General features: G+C 41.6%; 1 protein-coding gene across 20 annotated transcripts in view; it reads left to right on the plus strand.

Annotated features, from left to right (window-relative positions):
• The window catches only part of PDE8B (phosphodiesterase 8B), a 343,965-nt gene that overhangs the window by 297,865 nt on the left and 25,654 nt on the right, over nt 1-20,446 (plus strand). For all 20 annotated transcript variants that reach the window (XM_073993663.1, XM_045393903.3, XM_073993660.1 and 17 more), the window contains one exon: nt 18,462-18,504. In XM_073993663.1, the coding sequence (XP_073849764.1) occupies nt 18,462-18,504 (43 nt within the window). The remainder of the gene's footprint in view (nt 1-18,461; nt 18,505-20,446) is intronic.

A 20,446-nucleotide genomic window follows, 5' to 3' on the forward strand; every position in this document is an offset into this window, starting at 1 on the left:
ATTCTATAAATTTAATAAAAATCAGTGTTTTAAATAGTTACCTACGTAGGTCTTACGCTTTGTAGATTGGCAGCTGTTATACACAATTCCCTAGTTATCGTTTGAAGCAGTGTACCATCTCATGCCCAGGCTCATAGTAGGGTGTCCCAGGGACTGTGACATGACATTAACCTCACTCTGTTTCAGGCTGTTCCCGATTTCCTTTGTCTTGTTTATTTTCATAGGTTTTGAAACTACAATTCAGACTTCCAATTTTCAGCCATTAATCCATATACTCAGTTGAACATATAATTTTCTGAATACTTTATTATGAAAATCTTTAACCATATAGAAGAGTTAGAAGGACTGTAAGTGAATACACATGCACCCAGTACCTACATTCTGTAATTAGCATGTTGCTTGATCATATAACCATCTGTGTCTCCCGCTAGACATCCATCAGCCCATCTAATTTCTAATAGATTTCCAACTATCAAAAAAGTTGCATACATCAGTATGTTTCATCTCTTGTAACTTCAGCATGCACATTATTAACTAGAGTTTAATATTTGTTTTCATCTATTCTAAGGTAGACGTTACATACAGCGAAGTGCATACATCTTAAGCATAGCCTTCCTTGAGGTTTAAACAATTTTTTTTATTATACTTCAAGTTCTGGGGTACATGTGCAGAATGTGCAGGTTTGTTACATAAGTATACATGTGCCATGGTGGTTTGCTGCACCCATCAACCCTCCACATTAGGTATTTCTCCTAATGCTATCCCTCCCCTATTCCCCATCAGGCCCTGGTGTGTGATGTGTGATGTTCCCCTCGCTGTGTCCATGTGTTCTCATTGTTCAACTCCCACTTATGAGTGAGAACATGTGGTGTTTGGTTTTCTGTTCTTGTGTTAGTTTGCTGATACTGATGTTTTCCAGCTTCATGTTCCTGCAAAGGACATGAACTCATCCTTGTTTATGGCTGCATAGTATTCCATGGTGTATATGTGCCACATTTTCTTTATCTATCATTGATGGGTATTTGGGTTGGTTCCAAGTCTTTGCTATTGTGAGCAGTGCCACAATAAACATACTTAGGCATGTGTCTTTATAGTAGAATGATTTATAATCCTTTGGGTATATACCCAGTAATGGGATTGCTGGGTCAAATGGTATTTCTAGTTCTAGATACCTGAGGAGCTGCCATACTGTCTTCTACAATGGTTAAACTAATTTACACTCCCACCTGCCAGTGTAAAAGCATTGCTGTTTCCCCACACCCTCTCCAGCATCTGTTGTTTCCTGACTTCTTAATGATGGCCACTCTAACTGGTATGATATGGTGTGTCGCATTGTGGTTTTGATTTGCATTTCTCTAATGACCAGTGATGATGAGCGTTCTTTCATATGTTTGTTGGCTGCACAAATGTCTTTTGAGAAGTGTCTGTTCATATCCTTTGCCCACTTTTTGATGAGGTTTTTTTTTCTTGTAAATTTGTTTGCGTTCTTTGTAGATTCTGGATATTAGCCCTTTGTCAGATGGATAGATTGCAAAAATTTTCTCCCATTCTGTAGGTTACCTGTTCATTCTGATGATAGTTTCTTTTGCTGTGCAGAAGCTCTTTAATTAGATCCCATTTGTCAGTTTTGGTTTTTGTTGCCATTGCTTTTGACTAAATGACTTCACTTTTGACTAGTCTGAAACACCAAGTGTTTTAGTCATGAAGTCTTTGCCCATGCCTATGTCCTGAATGGTATTGCCTAGGTTTTCTTCCAGGGTTTTTATGGCTTTAGGTCTTACATTTAAGTCTTTAATCCATCTTGAGTTAATTTTTGTATAAGGTGTAAGGAAGGAGCCCAGTTTCAGTTTTCTGCATATGGCTAGCCAGTTTTCCCAACATCATTTATTAAATAGGAAATCTTCTCCCCATTGCTTGTTTTTGTCAGGTTTGTCAAATATCAGATGGTTGTAGATGTGTGGTGTTATTTCTGAGGCCTCTGTTCTGTTCTATTGGTCTATATATCTGTTTTGGTGTCAGTATCATGCTGTTTTGGTTACTGCAGCCTTGTAGTATAGTTTGAAGTCAGGTAGCATGATGCCTCCAGCTTTGTTACTTTTGCTTAGGATTGTCTTGGCTATGTGGGCTCTTTTTTGGTTCCATATGAAATTTAAAGTAGTTTTTTTTTTCCAATTCTGTGAAGAAAGTCAATGGTAGCTTGATGGGGATAGCACTGAATCTCTAAATTACTGTGGGCAGTATGGCCATTTTCATGATATTGATTCTTCCTATCCATGAGTATGGAATATTTTTCCATTTGTTTGTGTCCTCTCTTATTTCCTTTAGCAGTGGTTTGTAGTTCTCCTTGAAGAGGTCCTTCACATCCCTTGTATTTCTAGGTATGTTATTCTCTTTGTAGCAATCGTGAATGGGAGTTCACTCATGATTTGACTCTGTCTGTTATTGGTGTATAGGAATGCTTGTGATTTTTGCACTTTGATTTTGTATCCTGAGACTTTGCTGAAGTGGCTTATCAGCTTAAGGAGATTTGGGGCTGAGACGATGGGGTTTTCTAAATATACAATCATGTCATCTGCAAACAGAGACAATTTGACTTCCTCTTTTCCTATTTGAATGCCCTTTATTTCTTTCTCTCGCCTGATTGCCCTTGCCAGAACTTCCAATACTATGTTGAATAGGAGTGGTAGAGAGGGTATCCTTGTCTTGTGCTGGTTTTCAAAGGGAATGTTTCCAGTTTTTGCCCATTCAGTATGATATTGGCTGTGGGTTTTTCATAAATAGCTCTTACTATTTTGAGATACGTTCAATTGATACCTAATTTATTGAGAGATTTTAGCATGAAGGCATGTTGAATTTTGTTGAAGGCCTTTTCTGCATCTATTGAGGTAATCATGTGGTTTTTGTCATTGGTTCTGTTTATGTGATGGGTTACAGTTATTAATTCGCATATGTTGAACCAGCCTTGCATCACAGGGATGAAGATGACCTGATCGTGGTGGTTAAGCTTTTTGATGTGCTGCTGGATTTGGTTTGCCAGTATTTTATTGAGGATTTTGACATCAATGTTCATCAGGAATATTGGCCTGAAATTATTTTTTTGTTGTGTCTCTGCCAGGTTTTGGTATCAGCTTGATGCTGGACTCATAAAATGAGGCCTCTTTTTCTATTGTTTGGAATAGTTTCGGAAGGAATGGTACCAGCTCCTCTTTGTACCTTTGGTAAAATTTGACTGAATCCATCTGATCCTGGACTTTTTTTGATTGGTAGGCTAGTAATTACTGCCTCAATTTCAAAACTTGTTATTGGTCTATTCAGCGATTCAACTTCTTCCTGGTTTAGACTTGGGAGGGTATATGTGTCCAGGAATCTATCCATTTCTTCTAGATTTTCTGGTTTATTTGCATAGAGGTATTTATAGTATTCTCTGATGGTAGTTTGTATTTCTGTGGGATCAGTGATGATATCCCCTTTATCAGTTTTTATTGCATCTATTTGATTCTTCCCTCTTTTCTTCTTTATTAGTCTTGCTAGTGGTATATTTTGATCTTTTCAAAAATTCAGCTCCTGGATTCATTGTTTTTTTTTGAGACAGTCTCGCTCTGTGGCCTAGGCTGGAGTGTGGTGGCGCGATCTCGGCTCACTGCAAGCTCCGCCTCCCAGGTTCCTGCCATTCTCCTGCCTCAGCCTCCCGAGTAGCTGGGACTACAGGTGCCTACCACCACGCCTGGCTTATTTTTTGTATTTTTAGTAGAGACAGGGTTTCACCGTGTTAGCCAGGATGGTCTCGATCTCCTGACCTCGTGATCTGCCCGCCTCGGCCTCCCAAAGTGCTGGGATTACAGGCATGAGCCACCACGTCAGACCTGTTTTTTTTTTGTTTTTTTTTTAAGGGTTTTTTGTGTCTCTATCTCCTTCAGTTCTGCTCTGATATTAATTATTCCTTGTCTTCTGCTAGACAAATTCTTTTGAATTTGTTTGCTCTTGCTTCTCTAGTTCTTTTAATTGTGATGTTAGGGTGTCAATTTTAGATCTTTCCAGCTTTTTCTTGTGGGCTTTTAGTGCTATAAATTTCCCTCTAAACACTGCTTTAAATGTGTCCCAGAGATTCTGTTACGTTGTATCTTTGTTCTCACTGGTTTCAAAGAACACCTTTACTTCTGCCTTCATTTCGTTATTTATCCAGTAGTCCCAGTAGTCATTCAGGAGCAGGTTGTTCAGTTTTCATGTGGTTGTGTGGTTTTGAGTGAGGTTTTTTTTTTTTTTTTTTTTTTGAGATGGAATCTTGCACTGTCGCAGTGCAATGGTGCGATCTCAGCTCACTGCAACCTCCACCTGTCGGGTTCAAGTGATTCTCCTGCCTCAGCCTCCTGAGGAGCTGGGATTACAGGTGCGCACCAACATGCCTGGTTAATTTTTGTTTTTCGTAGAGACAGGGTTTCACTATGTTGGCCAGGCTGGTCTCAAACTCCTGACCTCGTGATCCACCCCGCCTTGGCCTCCCAAAGGACTGGCATTACAGGCGTGAGCCACCAAGCCCGGCCTTGAGTGAGTTTTTAAATCCTGAGTTCTAATTTCATTGCACTATGGCCTGAGAGACTGTTTTGATTTCCATTATTTTGCATTTGCTGAGGAATGTTTTACTTCCAATTATGTGGTCAATTTTAGAATAAGTGGGATGTGGTGCTAAGAAGAATTTATATTCTGTTCATTTGGGGTGGAGAGTTCTGTAGATGTCTGTTAGGTTCACTTGGGCCAGAGCTGAGTTCAAGTCCTGAATATCCTTGTTAATTTTCTGTCTTGTTGATCTGTGTAATATTGACAGTGGGGTGTTGAAGTCTCCCATTATTATTGTGTGGGAGTCTAAGTCTCTTTGTAGGTCTCTAAGAACTTGCCTTATGAATCTGGGTGCTCCATTGTTGGGTGCATGTATATTTAGGATAGTTAGCTCGTCCTGTTGCATTGATCCCTTTACCATTATGTAATGCCCATCTTGGTCTCTTTTGATCTTTGTTGGTTTAGAGTCTGTTATATCAGAGACTACGATTGCAACCGTACTTTTTTTTTTTTTTTTTTTTTGCTTTCCATTTGCTTGGTCAATATTCCTCCATCCCTTTATTTTGAGCCTATGTGTGTCTTTGCACATGAGATGGGTCTTCTGAATACAGCACACTGATGGGTCTTGACTCTTCATCCAATTTGCCAGTCTGTGTCTTTTAATTGGGGCATTTGGCCCATTTACATTTAAGGTTAGTATTGTTATGTGTGAATTTGGTCCTGTCATTATGATGCTAGCTGATTATTTTGCTCGTTAGTTGATGCAGTTTCTTTATAGCGTCGATGGTCTTTGCAATTTGGTATGTTTTTGCAGTGGCTAGTACCGGTTTTTCCTTTCCATGTTTAGTGCTTCCTACAGGAGCTCTTGTAAGGCAGGCCTGGTGGTGACAAAATCTCTTGGCATTTGCTTGTCTGTAAAGGATTTTATTTCTCCTTCACTTAGAAGCTTAGTTTAGCTGGATATGAAATTCTGGTTTGAAAATTCTTTTCTTTAAGAATGTTGAATATCGGCCCCTGCTCTCTTCTGGCTTATAGAGTTTCTGCAGAGATATCAGCTGTTAGTTACTCTAATGGGCTTCCCTTTGTGGGTAACCTGACCTTTCTCTCTGGCTGCCCTTAACATTTTTTCCTTCATTTCAACCTTGGTGAATCCAACGATTAAGTGTCTTGGGGTGTATTGGGGTTGCTTTTCTTGAGGAGTATCTTTGTGGTGGTCTATTTCCTGACTTTGAATGTTGGCCTGTCTTGCTAGGTTGGGGAAGTTCTCCTGGATAATATCCTAAAGAGTGTTTTCCAACTTGGTTCCATTCTCCCCGTCACTTTCAGGTACACCAATCAAATGTAGGTTTCGTCTTTTCACATAATTCCATATTTCTTGTAGGCCTTGTTTGTTCCTTTTCATTCTTTTTTCTCTAATCTTGTCTTCTAGCTTTATTTCATTACGTTGATCTTCAATCTCTGATATCCTTTCTTCTGCTTGATCGATTCGGCTATTGATACTTGTGTATGCTTCACGAAGTTCCTGCTGTGTTTTTCAGCTCCATCAAGTCATTTATGTTCTTCTCTAAACTGGTTAGCAATTCATCTAACCTTTTTACAAGGTTCTTAGTTTCTTTGAATTGGGTTAGAACATGCTCCTTTAGCTCAGAGAGTTTGTTATTACCCACCTTCTGAAGCTTGCTTCTGTCAATTCGTCAAACTCATTCTCTGTCCAGTTTTGTTCCCTTGCTGGCATGGAGTTATGATCCTTTGGAGGAGAAGAGGCATTCTGGTTTTTGGAATTTTCAGCCTTTTTGCCCTGGTTTTTCCCCATCTTCCTGGATTTATCCACGTTTGTCTTTCATGTTGGTGACCTCGAATGGGGTCTCTGAGTAGACATCCTTTTTGTTGATGTTGGTGCTATTCCTTTCTGTTTATTAGTTTTCCTTCTAACAGGCCCCTCTGCTGCAGGTCTGCTGGAGTTTGCTGGAGGTCCACTCCAGACCCTGTTTGCCTGGGTATCACCAGTGGAGGCTGCAGAACAGCAAAGATTGCTCCCTGATCCTTCCTCTGGAAGCTTTAGCCCAGAGGGGCACCAGCCAGATGCCAGCCAGAGCTCTCCTGTATGAGGTGTCTGTTGGCCCCTACTGGGAGGTGTCTCCCAGTCAGGATACATGGGGTCAGGGACACACTTGAGGAGGCAGTCTGACCTTAGCAGAGCTTGAACGCTGTGCTGGGAGATCTGCTGCTCTCCTCAGAGCTGTCAGGCTGGGATGTTTAAGTCTGCCAAAACTGTGCCCACAGCCACTCCTTCCCCCAGGTGCTCTGTCCCAGGGAGATGGGGGTTTTATCTATAAGTCCCTGACTGGGGCTGCTGCCTTTTTTTCAGAGATGCCTTGCCCAGAGAGGAGGAATCTAGAGAGGCAGTCTGGCCACAGTGGCCTTGCTGAGCTGCGGTGGGGTCTGCCCTGTTCGAACTTCCTGGCGGCTTTGTTTACACTATGAGGGTAAAAGCACCTCCTCAAGCTTCAGCAATGCAGATACCCCTCCCCACACCAAGCTCAAGCATCGCAGGTTGACCTTAGACTGCTGTGCTGGCAGCAAGAATTTCAAGCCAGTGGATCTAAGCTTGCTGGGCTCTGTGGGGGTGGGATCCACCAAGCCAGACCACTTGGCTCCCTGGCTTCAGTCTCCTTTCTAGGAGAGTGAATGGTTCTGTCTCGCTGGTGTTACAGACAGCACTGGGATGTGAAAAAAACTCCTGCAGCTAGCTCAGTGTCTATCCAAACGGCCACCCAGTTTTGTGCTTGAAACCCAGGGCCCTGGTAGCGTAGGCACCAGAGAGAATCTCCTGGTCTGCGGGTTGCAAAGACTGTGGGAAAAGTGCAGTATCTGGGCCAGAATGCACCATTCCTCATGACACAGTCCCTCATGGCTTCCCTTGGATAGGGGAGGGGAATTCCCTGACCCCTTATGTTTCCCAGGTGAGGTGATGCCCCACCCTGCTTCGGCTTGCCCTCTGTGGTCTGCACCCACGGCCTGGCCAGTCCTAGTGAGATGAACCGGGTACCTCAGTTGGAAATGCAGAATTCACCTGCCTTCTGCATCGATCTCACTGGAAGCTGCAGACCAGAACTGTTCCCTTCAGCTCTCTTGTCAGCAATCCCTTCCTTGAGTTTTGACAAAGCATATAATACTGGAACCTCAGTCCCATCACAATACAAAACCTCGCCATCCCAAAAGTCCCCTCATGCCCCTTCACAGTCTATCTCTGCCCACCCATCCTGCTCGCCCCTAGAGGTGACCACTTTTCTGAATTACTTAACCATAGATTAGAGCTTGAGTGTATACTGTCGTGGTTGGCTTCTCTCACTCATAATGTTTTTGAGGTTCATCTGCACTATATGTATCATTTTTTTTTCCTTTTTATTACTGAATATTCCTTTGCATCAGTCTATCACAGTGTGGAGAATCTACTTCTGCTGATGGACTCCAGGGCTGTTTCCAGCTTTTGGCTGCTTTGAACATTCTTAGACAAGTTTTCTTGTGACTATATGCTTCTGTTTGCCTTGAGTAAACACTTAGGAGTGGGACTGTTGGGCTGTGTAGTAGGTGGATGGCTAATTTTAAAAGAAACTGGCAGGCCTTTTTTCCAAAGTGGTTGTACAATTTTATACTCCCTCCAACTATGTATGAGAGTTCCAGTTGTTCCATAGCCTTAACAAAACTTCTTTTTAATTTTAGACATTCTGGTGGGTGTGTAGATAAATAGGATTTTTAAATGATTATTTAAGAGACAAATGACCCTGAAATCATGCACAAATACACACATACACACAAATACATAACTCGGAATTCATAGTGCTTTTTAGAACGAAGCAAAATCAGATGTTTGTAAACAAAGTATTTAGCACAAGGACAGCAAAATTTGTGGCAACTTATAATATTTTTAAGTAATTGAAGATTTGAAATTATTTTTCTCCCTGAAACAAGCGGTAAGCCTCCAAGGACTTGCTGAGGAATCCCAGCTTTGAGCTCTGGCAAAGAGTTTCACAGGCCAAGGACAGCAATATTCACATTGCACAAACTGAGCACTAAAGCCTTCAGTTTCCCCAGTAACACACAAAATCAAACTTCCCAGTCACTGCTGCACATGAGAATATTCTACATTTTAAGCTTTTACAAGAGGAGAAACATGCACCACACTACGGAGAAACTGACTGGCATGGGACATTGATGCCATTGAATCCCTGTCCCTTTGCTTTGAGTTAGCCTGCACACGACAAAATCTTTTGATAAGAGATACTCACTTCCCCCCCAAATTTCAAGGAAAACTGTGTTTCAGAGAGATGTCCTGCACTAATGCAGGGGTGTTTCCTTGACCCCAGTTTAACAAGCCCGGACCTGGCACGTCCCTTCTGGGGCTTCACTGTAAAGAGCAGTGTGGCACAGCAAATAGTTTTAGAGCCAGAGGGACGCGTTTGAAATTGGCTCTGCGTACTACCTGTGTGGCTTGGGCAAGTTTCTTAACCTCTTAAACCTCAGCTTCCCTGCCTGTTCCAAGCAATGAGGATACCTCCCCTTGTGCAAGAGTGCCATCATCATTAGACTGCAGATGTCATGCTGCCAGCATGTGGGAAACACATAAGAGATGGTTGTGGAACAAAGTTCATCCCCCTGGCTGCCTACCAGAGAGAATGCCAAACCACAGACCCACTCATTCCATATCTATTCTCCCAATGAACTCAACTGAGTGTTAAGAAGGAAATAATTTTAGAATAATTCCTACTGAGTTTAAATGACTGGTAAGTGTAGGGTCCACAATAAAATTCTGGTTCTAGGAGAATTTTGTCATCCAAGTGAATCATTAGCTGTACAGTCGGGTATCTGGAAGAGGTACGTGGATAATCGGAGTCAGCTTCAGTGAAAACCCAACACTGCTGGGGTGTGACAGGGAAAGGTCTGCTGGCCCTGCTCTTGGCACAGAGCATCATTAAGTTGGTCCCAAAATAGGGTTCCTGACGGCAGATGCTGCCGCAGCCAGGAAGAGTCTCTGCTTATGGAGCAAGGAGTTATCTCCATGCTGGGTTGCTAGCCATAGGCATGCAGAGAGCCCAGCAGAGGCAGGTGAGCTAGTTTGTGTGTGTGTGTGTTGGGCGGGGAGGGGGGGGGCGGTGTTCAGCTCAAAGTGCCAAATGCCACATTATATGTGGAGAAGAACGGACCAGAGCCATCTCAGCAGATGGAATTGGTACCTGTCATCCCTGCTTCTTCCTGTACCTAGTGGCTGGGGTACATTTCCATCCCGAAAGCAGGATGTGCATGCGCACCTACTGGCCTTGTGCTTTATCTGGCTCCACTCTAGACAGAACACAAAACCCATGTTGACATCGCAAGAGCGCCACGAGCCAATCAGCTGGCCCAAGGGGCAGATGATACGTGAGAAAGGGTTTTTTGTTGTGTTTTGTTTGTTTTTGTTTTGTTTTTAAATAACATAGGGAGCCATGGGACACAGCTTCTAAAGGAGAGATGCATCCTGATTCAGAAAGAAAAGCTAAGCACTTCAAAATCACTTGTTTTTGTGTTAAAGCTATTTGAAAGAACAATTTGCAAGGCAAAAGTTTTATTCGTTTGGTATCATATAAAAACTTCACACAAGCTCAGTAAGTGGCTGTATAGCAAATGGTCTTTATCCCTGAAGGAAAGCATGAAACAGTTCTTCACAGAAGAAATAAAAATGTCCCATAATTATGGGATAAATGAGTCACAGCCCTTAGTCACATTTCGACCAAGATATCACACAGGTTGGTCATGTAATTGTTTCTGTAATTATGTAGAATGGACTGAGCAGACGAGTTGGTAGAAAATCCTATTTTCACACTTCAGTTTTATGTGATTTTTCAGTGGTTCAGTCAAGCTGAAACCTTTTACCCGTATCTGTCATAGATGGTGTTCTGCAGTGGGCAGGCCTATGCAGACCTACCCCGCAAAGTCTGAGGAAGCTGAGAGGCCAAAGAAAGAGACTGACAACTCTAATTTCTTAGAAAGGAACATTAATACGAACTTAAGAACAGAAGCCCTGTCTGTGTCTCTGGCAGCAGTGAGACAAGACGGTGAATCCCTGCACCATTACCCCCAGACCGAGGGCTTATATGCCATGCAGAAAGGGTGATTCAGAGGGATGTGTAGGACAATTGAAGTATGATAACATCACGGTTGTTTGACCTAATGGTCGTGTTTACAGTATGTATGTGCTTTTACCCAAGGAACAATAGATAATTTGGGAATCCTGGAGGCCTTCTCAGAACTGGGGTTAATCAGAAGACAACATGGCAGAATAGCATCCAAGACGGAGATGCTTTGGCCTCCACACTGCAGCCTCCCAAAGCCAGCTCTTACAATCTCATGCAGTCTTCCTCTTCTGTGATGGTCTCTTAGCCTGTAGGGAGGGTGGCTGTAGCTTTAGTAGCAGTACATTGGCAATGGAAAACAGGTCAGTCCCAGTGGAATACCAATTGGGGAGGTTCACAGTCTGTTGGATCATCTCTAGTCTTAGGAATACCATGACTTCAGTTTTCTCAGAAGTAGTAACACAATGAGAGATACTTAACATTAATAATTTGAATAGTAGAAATGTAATGACAATTGAAAGAGAATTCGTGTGCCAGAACAACAACAACAAAAAAGGCTGTTAGCCAACTAAAAGCATCATGAAGAAAATTAAAACTTGGTTCTTCTTTAGAGACTTGTTGTAGCCAGGAAATAATTCAGGTTTAGCCCAAATTGTAGGCAAATAATAAAAACTCAAGAACAGTATTTCAGGACCAGGTACGGTGGCTCATGCCTGTAATCCCAGCACTTTGGAGGCTGAGGAGAGCAGATTGCTTCAGCTCAGGAGTTGGAGACCAGCTTGAACAACATGGGAAAACCCTGTCTCTACTAAAAATACAAAAATTAGCTGGGTGTGGTGGCGCATGCCTGTAATCCCAGCTACTTGGGAGGCTGAGACCCGCGAATAGTTTGGATCTGGGAGGCAGAAGCTGCAGTGAGCCAAGTTTGCACCACTGCACTCCAGCCTGGACAACAGAATGAGACGGTCTCAAAAAAAAAAAAAAAAAAAAAAAAAGAAAGGAAAAAGAAAAAGAAAAGAAAAATAGTGGTTAGGACTAGAATCGAAGTTTTTCTCTCTCCAGTTTCCCCATTTCTACCAAGGATAAATTATAGTACCTTGGTATTTCAGGAATAATGAAAAATAAAAAATAAAAAAATTCTAGGACCAATTTATTTGCTTTATTTGCAAAATAAATGTTAGTCTCACTGTACTTGGCCTAATTATTTGCCTGAAGTGTAGCAAGGATAGTTATTGGTCATATAGGCTTCTTTTCAGTTGGCTTTGCTGGAACTTTATAAGGAATTTTGGATTTGACATTTTAAAAGCCTTGAGACTAAGGATTCCCCGTTAGACTATGCTTGTAATACCTATACATAGGTACTATACCTGTACAAATTCCTCTCTTCTTTAGTTCCCAAAATATCTTGGTTCCTGGGCCTGTCAGAAAGTGGTATTATTTACTTACCACAGGCCAGGAACCTTGTAAGGGAACCATTTAGATAACATACCAAGATAGTCTTTCCAAAGGACTTTTTATCGGTTCTGTAAAGTCAGTGTCAATTCCTCAAAGCAGTCTGGTTATATCTGAAACTACGTGATTCTAGTCAAAGCCTTGGTGAAATAAGCAGTGTTTCCAATTGTGTCCTGTTACAAAACAAAACAGATTCTTACTAAATTTATGCAAATAACTACATTGCCATAAAATAAGAATACTCATGAAGTTTCCAAATTCTGGAGAACTCAGGTAGAGGGAAGAAGTAAATTTTGCTCACAAAAGTATCCTTTACAATCAGAGTAGCAGTCTTCCAAACAGGACGTTGCCCGTTCATCATGGAACGGTCACCCACAATCCAACCAGCTCTTAGTCAGATGAGGGCGCTGTTTGTCAGGCACCCGTAGAATCCAGCCGCTCCTCACACAGTTTCAGAGTCAGTCCTAGGGAAAAAAGAGGCTCTCTGCTCGTGAGTATCTCCTCCTTGTACTCTCCAGGTAGCAAGATCCTATATAAACCATTTCCATTTTATCATGGGACTCTTTTCGGGCACTGTAATCCCCATCAGAGTGTTTCTCTGGGATTACCCCCATACGCCCTAGTAAATGATTCACTAAGGGCTGTCGAGTGAAGAATTTATCCCTACAAGCACTCTGGCAGGCTACATTCTGTGGGCTCACACAGTCTTATTCCCATTTAGCATGTCCAATTAATATTGCTCAAAGGGCAGATTTGCATACCTTCTCTTCTGTAGTACTAGGTGGGAGAAATGTTTCAGCAGTCAGATGTAATATCCATTTTCATAAAACATTTAGGGAAAGGAGATTACAACCACTTTACATAAAGCCTATTTAAACATTTCAACTTTCATAATTCTATCAACCCTTACGTTTTTATGTTCTGGTTCCAGGAACTTCTCTTTTTCACCCCTAGACCATTTTACCGTCTTGTCAAAAAGGCTGTGGGTTTGCAGCAGGGGATTGAGCCAAGGGACCTGGGCACTTTGGTCAGTGTGTCTTGATTAATTACCTCAACATTGCCCCAGGCAATTGTTGATCACCTTTCTCATTTTAATCTTTACCTTTTGATTTTTCAAAAAAGTATTGTCCAATCTAGGGTAAATACAGAAAACTGGTTTGGGTTCCTGTAATGTTGGGAGAGAAGCAGGGGCTTATTATGGTCCATCCAGCTTTTGGTTGTGTTATATTAAGAAGTTTGTTTGAACCTATCAATTTCAATTAATTCAATTTCCTTTTTTTTTTTTCCTAAGAGATGGAGTCTCACCCTGTTGCCCAGGCTAGAGTGCAGTGGCACCATCTAGGCTCACTGCAAGCTTCACGTCCTGGGTCGATGCCATTCTCCTGCTTCAGCCTCCCAAGTAGCTGGGACTACAGGCACCCGCCACCACACCCAGCTAATTTTTGTATTTTTAGTAGAGACGGGGTTTCATTGTGTTAGCCAGGATGGTCTCCATCTCCTGACCTTGTGATCCACCTGCCTCGGCCTCCCAAAGTGCTGGGATTATAGGTGTGAGCCACCATGCCCAGCCAATTCAATTTCTTAATAACCAAGATTTCCACCCTGCTGGGACAAATTCCATGACTCCCCCTTTCTTTTCTTCTCTTAGTTTCACCCCTATCAATTTTTTTAAAATTTACCTTTTTTTAGTAACTTTTAAAATTTTCACCTCCCTAGGATAAGTCCTTTGACTCTCCTGTTTGCCATTCCCCATGCTCTTGTAATTAGCCTAATGTTTTTATTAGCATCTGTAAGAACCATGAGGGGAAGTTGAGACAGCAAATTTGAGGCTTCCTGAACTTTTAATTTTGCATCAGTAATGAAGTGCGCATGCAAAAGTCCCTTCCACCCCCGCACCCCCTCACCAGACACACGCTTAACCACAGTATTTACCATGACCTGGGTAGTGGGCACATTGATGGGGTGAATATCCCTGTCATAAAGCCAGTCCCACATGGCTTATAGACAAAGCATATCAGCTGCTTCATCTGGGGTACTCCACGTAGCATTGAGGCTGACCCCATTCTCAGGGTAAACAGATCTTACAGAGGCTTTTATCCAGTCCACCAGGCTGGCTGTTCCCTCAGGAATAATCTCCCATGTGTCTGGATCACATATAGCCATCTGTGATTGTTCAGTAGTGAGCTGGGGATCCTGCATCAACCCAAACACATTTAAAACCAAAGACACTGCTCAAATTAGTTACTCTCACAGTTCAACAAAAGGTTTACCCAGGGAGCTGATGATACCTATCTACAAAAGGGAACAATTCCTTCACACAGTACCCTCTGATTTCAGCAGTTACTTGGTTTTGCCCTTCCCCCACATTGACTACCTTCTTGGCAACCACAGGTCTCAGAGGTACTTTCTGTTGCCCTGTCATTATTTTCCCCTTGTAGATAGCTTTGAGGCTAGTGATCTGAGCTCAGATGGACCCACATTTGAGCTTGGTCCAGCCTCAAGGCCCAATCTGGCACTCTTATTTTAGCTTTTATAGAAAATAACCAAGGGATTGAATATTTCACTTTTCCTTATTGGTTTGCATTTATTTATGTATCCAGTGAACCAACTCCTTAGGAGTTGGCTCTGAGTTCCACTGGTAACTCTTACCTTTTAGTAATTGAGCACAGCAGAGCTACAGCTCCATGCCATAGGTGACCACGCGGCCACCCAGGAATCAATCAAAAGTTCCTCATTCTCTATCCTTTTATCCTTTCCCTTTCTATCCATCTAGTTTTATCTGTTTTCATTCATTTTAAAACAACCTTTAAGTAGCCTCTAAACTATGTAGTTACTCTTCCTTTATGCAAAAACCTCATCTTCATGTTTTTAATAAACTTCTCTACCAAAACACATCTTTCTTTGTTCACTTTGATATAGAATTGTTTCTCTTATATCTAGTAGTTTTAATTACATATATTAACTACTGCTTTAACTCTTAGTAACCCTAATTTCCATGTGAAAACCTAGGATTAATTTAACATAACAGACTTTAAGATTTCAAATTACTGAAAAGAACTTTGAAACTAGTTTTAGTTGAAAGATTACTAAAGTTAGGTGAACTAAAAGGTATGTGAGTCGGTTTCTATATTTCTGATAATAACTTTTTTTTTTTTTTGAGACAGAGTCTTGCTCTGTTACCCAGGCTGGAGTGCAGTGGCCCGATCTCGGCTCACTGTAACCTCCGCCTCCTGTGTTCAAGCAATTCTCCTGTCTCAGCCTCCTGAGTAGCTGGGACTACAGGCGCACACCACCCTGCCTGGCTAATTTTTGTATTTTTAGTTGAGATGAGGTTTCACCATATTGGTTAGGCTGATCTCAAACTCCTGACCTCAGGTGATCCACCTGCCTCGGCCTCCCAAAGTGCTAGGATTACAGGCGTGAGCCACTGTGCTCAGCCAGAACTTACTTTTTCTTTAAGCCAAATTAGAGCTCTGTCATATATTTTGGTAATGATCTGTCACATACACAACACAATATATATAGACATACACACAAACAGAAACAGATCTTATAGATTTACAAGATTCTTCATTTGCCAGTTCTCAAATAGCTCTCTCCCACCTTTACACAACCCACCCAAAGACATGACTCAGATGAAACAAGGTAGAGAAGATTTATATCTCAAAGGCACAGAACTTAGACCTAAATAGCATTATCTGAAAACAACATTGCCAGGAAAAGTGTCTTCTCTTCAACTTAGCTTGTTTCTTATATTACTGACTTCAGGGTGCCAGTATATTCTTATATTACTGGCTTTAAGGAACAGGGCCAAGAAAGCATGGAAGTTTTGGGGCCTAAACCACACTTTTTTTATCCAAACATGCCAAGAAACGAGTAGCCCTTGGAGTAATAACCACTTGCTGTAAACAACTGCTGTCAGCCACCTCTAACGATATAGCTGTTGCCCGTGACTGCTAGCCATTACAGACAAGGTCAGCAACTCTCACGGTACAAAGTAATCTCTGTACCTCACCCCCCACCTCCCCACACACTAACCAGAGATCAGATAACACAGTGCAAAAGAGTGCAGTTTTAGACCTGAGTAGAATCTGTCTGCTTACTACTCTTGGGTTTCATAAGGAAAAAGAGATTCTTCCCCAAAAGAGGCGTCTTTGATGCCGTCTGTTTTCCCCAAGGGATCCCAGGCTGTTGGAAATTCCTTTTTTTAGATCCCTTGTGTGGCAAGAGGAAGGAGGAACAGACAGAAGTAAATAGAGAAACAGAATTCGGTAGACTCAGAAGTTTTACAGAGTGCACAGGCCTTAATACATATGTATACATATGCAGCCCAAATTTCAGTTTTAACTAAGTTTACTTTTGACTGTAGGGCCCTTTAAAAAAAAACTTTTTCCTAATTATAATTCCTACTGAAGCTGTTTTACTTTTTTTTTTTTTTTTTGACACGGAGTCTCGCTCTGTTGCCCAGGCTGGAGTGCGATGGCACAATCTCTGCTCACTGCAACGTCTGCCTCCCAGGTTCAAGCGATTCTCCTGCCTCAGCCTCCTGAGTAGCTGGGACTACAGGTGCCCGCCATCACACCCAGCTAATACTGTATTTTTAGTAGAGAGGGGGTTTCACCATGTTGGCTAGGCTGGTCTCGAACTCCTGACCTGAAGTGATCCACCTGCCTCAGCCTCCCAAAGTGCTGGGATTACAGGAGTGAGCCACTGCGCCTGGCCGGCCGTTTTACTTTTGCGTCTGCTGCCAGCTGGCTCCCGCTGAGAGGCAGTCATCTTACCACATTGGCTGCCTGCCGCCCTTCCAGACCACAGTGTGATGGATGGCGCTCAGTTAAACCCACTGGCATTTGGGGTCATCCCCACACTCACAGGGTAGTCCACAATCATCTGAAATGTGAGCCACAGCATTCCACATAAAAGTGGATGCCCACCACAAGATTTCCTCCATTTCTTGGTCTCTCAGCTCCTGGCCTGGCTTACGACACATGTCAGGGTGGGCAGGCCTGTGCACACCTACCCCAAAGTCCGAGGAAGCTGAGAGGCCAAAGAAAGAGGCTGATGAATCCTATTCCTCGGAAAGAAACATCTAATAGGAACTTATGAACAGAAGCCACGTCTGTGCATTGGGTGGTGGCAAGACAAGATAATGGATCCCTGTTCCATTACCCACAGAGCCAGCACTTACATACCAGAGGAAAGGAGTGTGTAGGACACTTGTAGGGAAAGCCAAGAATGCTATGCGAATCTGCCTAAGGGCAGGATTTATGGTCAAGGTTGTTCTGATGTAAGGGCAGGATTTACGGTAAGTACATGCTCTTCTTACACAAGGAACAGTAGATAAAATAGTAATCTTGGAGGCCATCCCGGAACTGGGGTTAATCAGAAGTCAACGTGGTGGATTAGCATCCAACATGGAGTTGCTTTGGCCTCCACAGACAGGATTTCTGGCTATTACAGTTGATGTTGCTAAGCCGTATTAATCTGCCTCTGCAGATGTCCTACATGCTCATCTGTCTTATTTTTCAAGTTAACCTACCCCATTCATTGAGTGGCTACAAAGATGTAATGGTCTGAGCACTTGAAAGTAGGTGGATTTAGCAGTGAAGCAGCATGATTATAAGTCTGATAGAACTAAATGTGCCCCACTAACAGTGTTGGGGTCAGTTATAAAACAAGAAATGCAGGATCCCAAAGGAAGCACACTTATTATTTCTAGTGTTAATGACTTCATTTTGTCATTTGACAGACATTTATTGAGCATTAGTACAAAATCATTAACAACAAAAAAAATTGGTAATGAGAAAGAACTAGGTGCAAAACTGCATCTAAAGTTCAGATCTCATCCTGAGTAAACATTTTATAAATTGACTGTCTATAATTGAGCATTTGAAGAGCTTTGCAGGAAATGTTTTTAACTCCTAGGCTTAAATTCAGATTACTTCTGGAGCACAGAAAAATTTTATAACATATCTGACACAAACAGGTTATATGTTAGCCTTATAAAAAACCAAAATTTAATTATATCTTTTATCTTTCTGCATTTCTGTAGGCTGTCAAAATGAGACAGTAGCTGACTGGAAAAGTAGATGTCCTGTGTAGAGAGTAGATGCCTTGGGTACCTTCCTGCTCTCAGGCTCAACCGTTCTATAAGTGTCTGACAGTAACAGAGCCTTTGGAGTAGTACCACTTGGTGTATGTCTTTCATCTGTTCATATTATATGTGCAGCTTCTTGCTTTCTTCAAGTCTTCAGAGCTTTTTAACTAAATTGTTTGATGAGAAATATAGCAAATGGCATATTTAAAATCTTTCTCTTGTTTTACCAAACTTTTGAACGACTTTAGATTCACAAGATTCATCGTGATTCAGGAGACAATTCTCAGACAGGTGAGAATACTTCAATTGAACTCTAACATACTTAGGAAGCAGTTGTGGGTTCAAATGTATAAATTTCTCTGAAGAAGTTTAAGTTGACATCTGCCACCCCAGAATGTGGAGTGCCAAAATCCACGTGCTCATATCACAAGGTTGGCAAGCCAGAAGAAAAGCAGAAATCCCTTAAAATTTCCTTGAATCTTCCTTTATGGCAACCTTATCTACTGATTGCCCTCCCCATCTTGTTTTTCTTTTCTTGGCTAGATACCATGTAGGACACATAAACCCAAGAGAGTGGGCCAAAAGTCTAGGGGAGACACTGGTTGAATATGACACAGGTGACAATATGGTGGTTGCTCAACCATGTGCAGTCTCCCTTTTCTTTGCAGTAATTGGTGACTGTATAGTTGGAAAATGTCACTAGGTCCTGGCCTGGGAGGCAGAAGCTCCAAGTTCCTATTCAGTTTCCTACTCTCTCATTTCGTTTGCTGGGCAAGACTCTGCTTGGTTCTTGGCTTCCTCCTTAAAAAGAGGAGCTGGACCTGATGGCTTCTACAAGTGGAAAGATCTGGAATTCTCTGATCGTTAGAGGAAAAAAAAAAAAAATCAGTCTGCTACCAAGAATTTAAGATTTTTGTTCCTGCAAGAATTACAACATTCTTTGCCCTGTTGATGGCTTTCCTAGCCACTAATGCATAACGCCAGACCCTAGGCTAAGTGTTTAGTCTCTCTTCTTGATGAGGTGGATCACATCTAGCATACTTAGAAAGATTTCATGTGTTCTAAGTTTCAATTTTTGTCATTGTAAAATGAATTAACAAAAGCCCATCTCATTGTTAATGAGGATTAAAGAAGGAAATGTATAATGCTTAGCAGTAACTGGCATTTAACTGGTACCTTCCTTCCCCCTTTCTGAAACCTTTCTAGACATGACCAGTCTGGAAGAACATAATGACACTTCACACACCAGTGCATTTTCTCTCTCTCCCTCACTCACACACATACATTTTAGTTAATGTCTTGTAACACTTGAGCGGGGGTATTATTTTAACTAACTTGGGAGCTTCTGAGTGCCAGAAACTGTTCTAAGCATTTTCGTGTCCTTTTCAGTACCCAGCATTGCCTTGTACATAATAGACCCTCTGCAAATACCCAGCAAACATTGGTAAATTGAAACCATTCCATCTTGGAAGTACAGTTTCCACCATTTATTCTCTCTTTGATCTTGGGCTACCTACAAAATCTCTCCATGCTTAAATTTGTTATCAGTAAAATGGGGATAGCCTTATGTAGTTTTGAGAATTGTCGTAATTATTGGATGAGATAATTATTTAAAGTACATAGCACAATGCCTGGCACAAAGTAGGCACTCAGTAAGTGGAGGTGTTTTTTGTTTTTTGTTTTTCAATTGGTGGCACAGTATTCCTTTTTGCCACAGAGTACAGCTATTTAAATGTCCTTTATCCTTTCTCTGGCTTAAGTTTCTAATTCATATAAATATCTGTTGGAAGAATGACCAATGAATTCTTTAATTATGTGGCCTTACTTTAACCTTTATTGAAGAATAATTTCTCCAAACTTTTAATCACTTCTATTGCTTAGACTCTCTTAATTTTAACTGAGATAAAATCAGGAAGAATAAACATCATCCATCTTTGAATAATTTCTAATGAACGACTTAGAATTCAACCAACCAGCCTGGGCCATAGCCTTGAAACTAACCTCTCTACTTTTAGTTTTGTTTAGAAACTACATTTTGAGGAATTTTTGGTTCTTGAATCTTGAATTTCATCTTAAATCTTTAAGTTAGACTTAATTTATTACTTGGTAAACACATAAATGCTAGGACTGTACATAATTATGAAGTCCCTGAATAGGCTAAACCAAGTGTCTCACAAGTGAGCAGTATTAGTTTCTCAGGGTTTCAGAAATGCCATGATCCCAACAATATCAT

Source organism: Macaca fascicularis, chromosome 6, assembly GCF_037993035.2.
Source record: "Macaca fascicularis isolate 582-1 chromosome 6, T2T-MFA8v1.1".
In the NCBI taxonomy this organism is placed as follows: domain Eukaryota; kingdom Metazoa; phylum Chordata; class Mammalia; order Primates; family Cercopithecidae; genus Macaca; species Macaca fascicularis.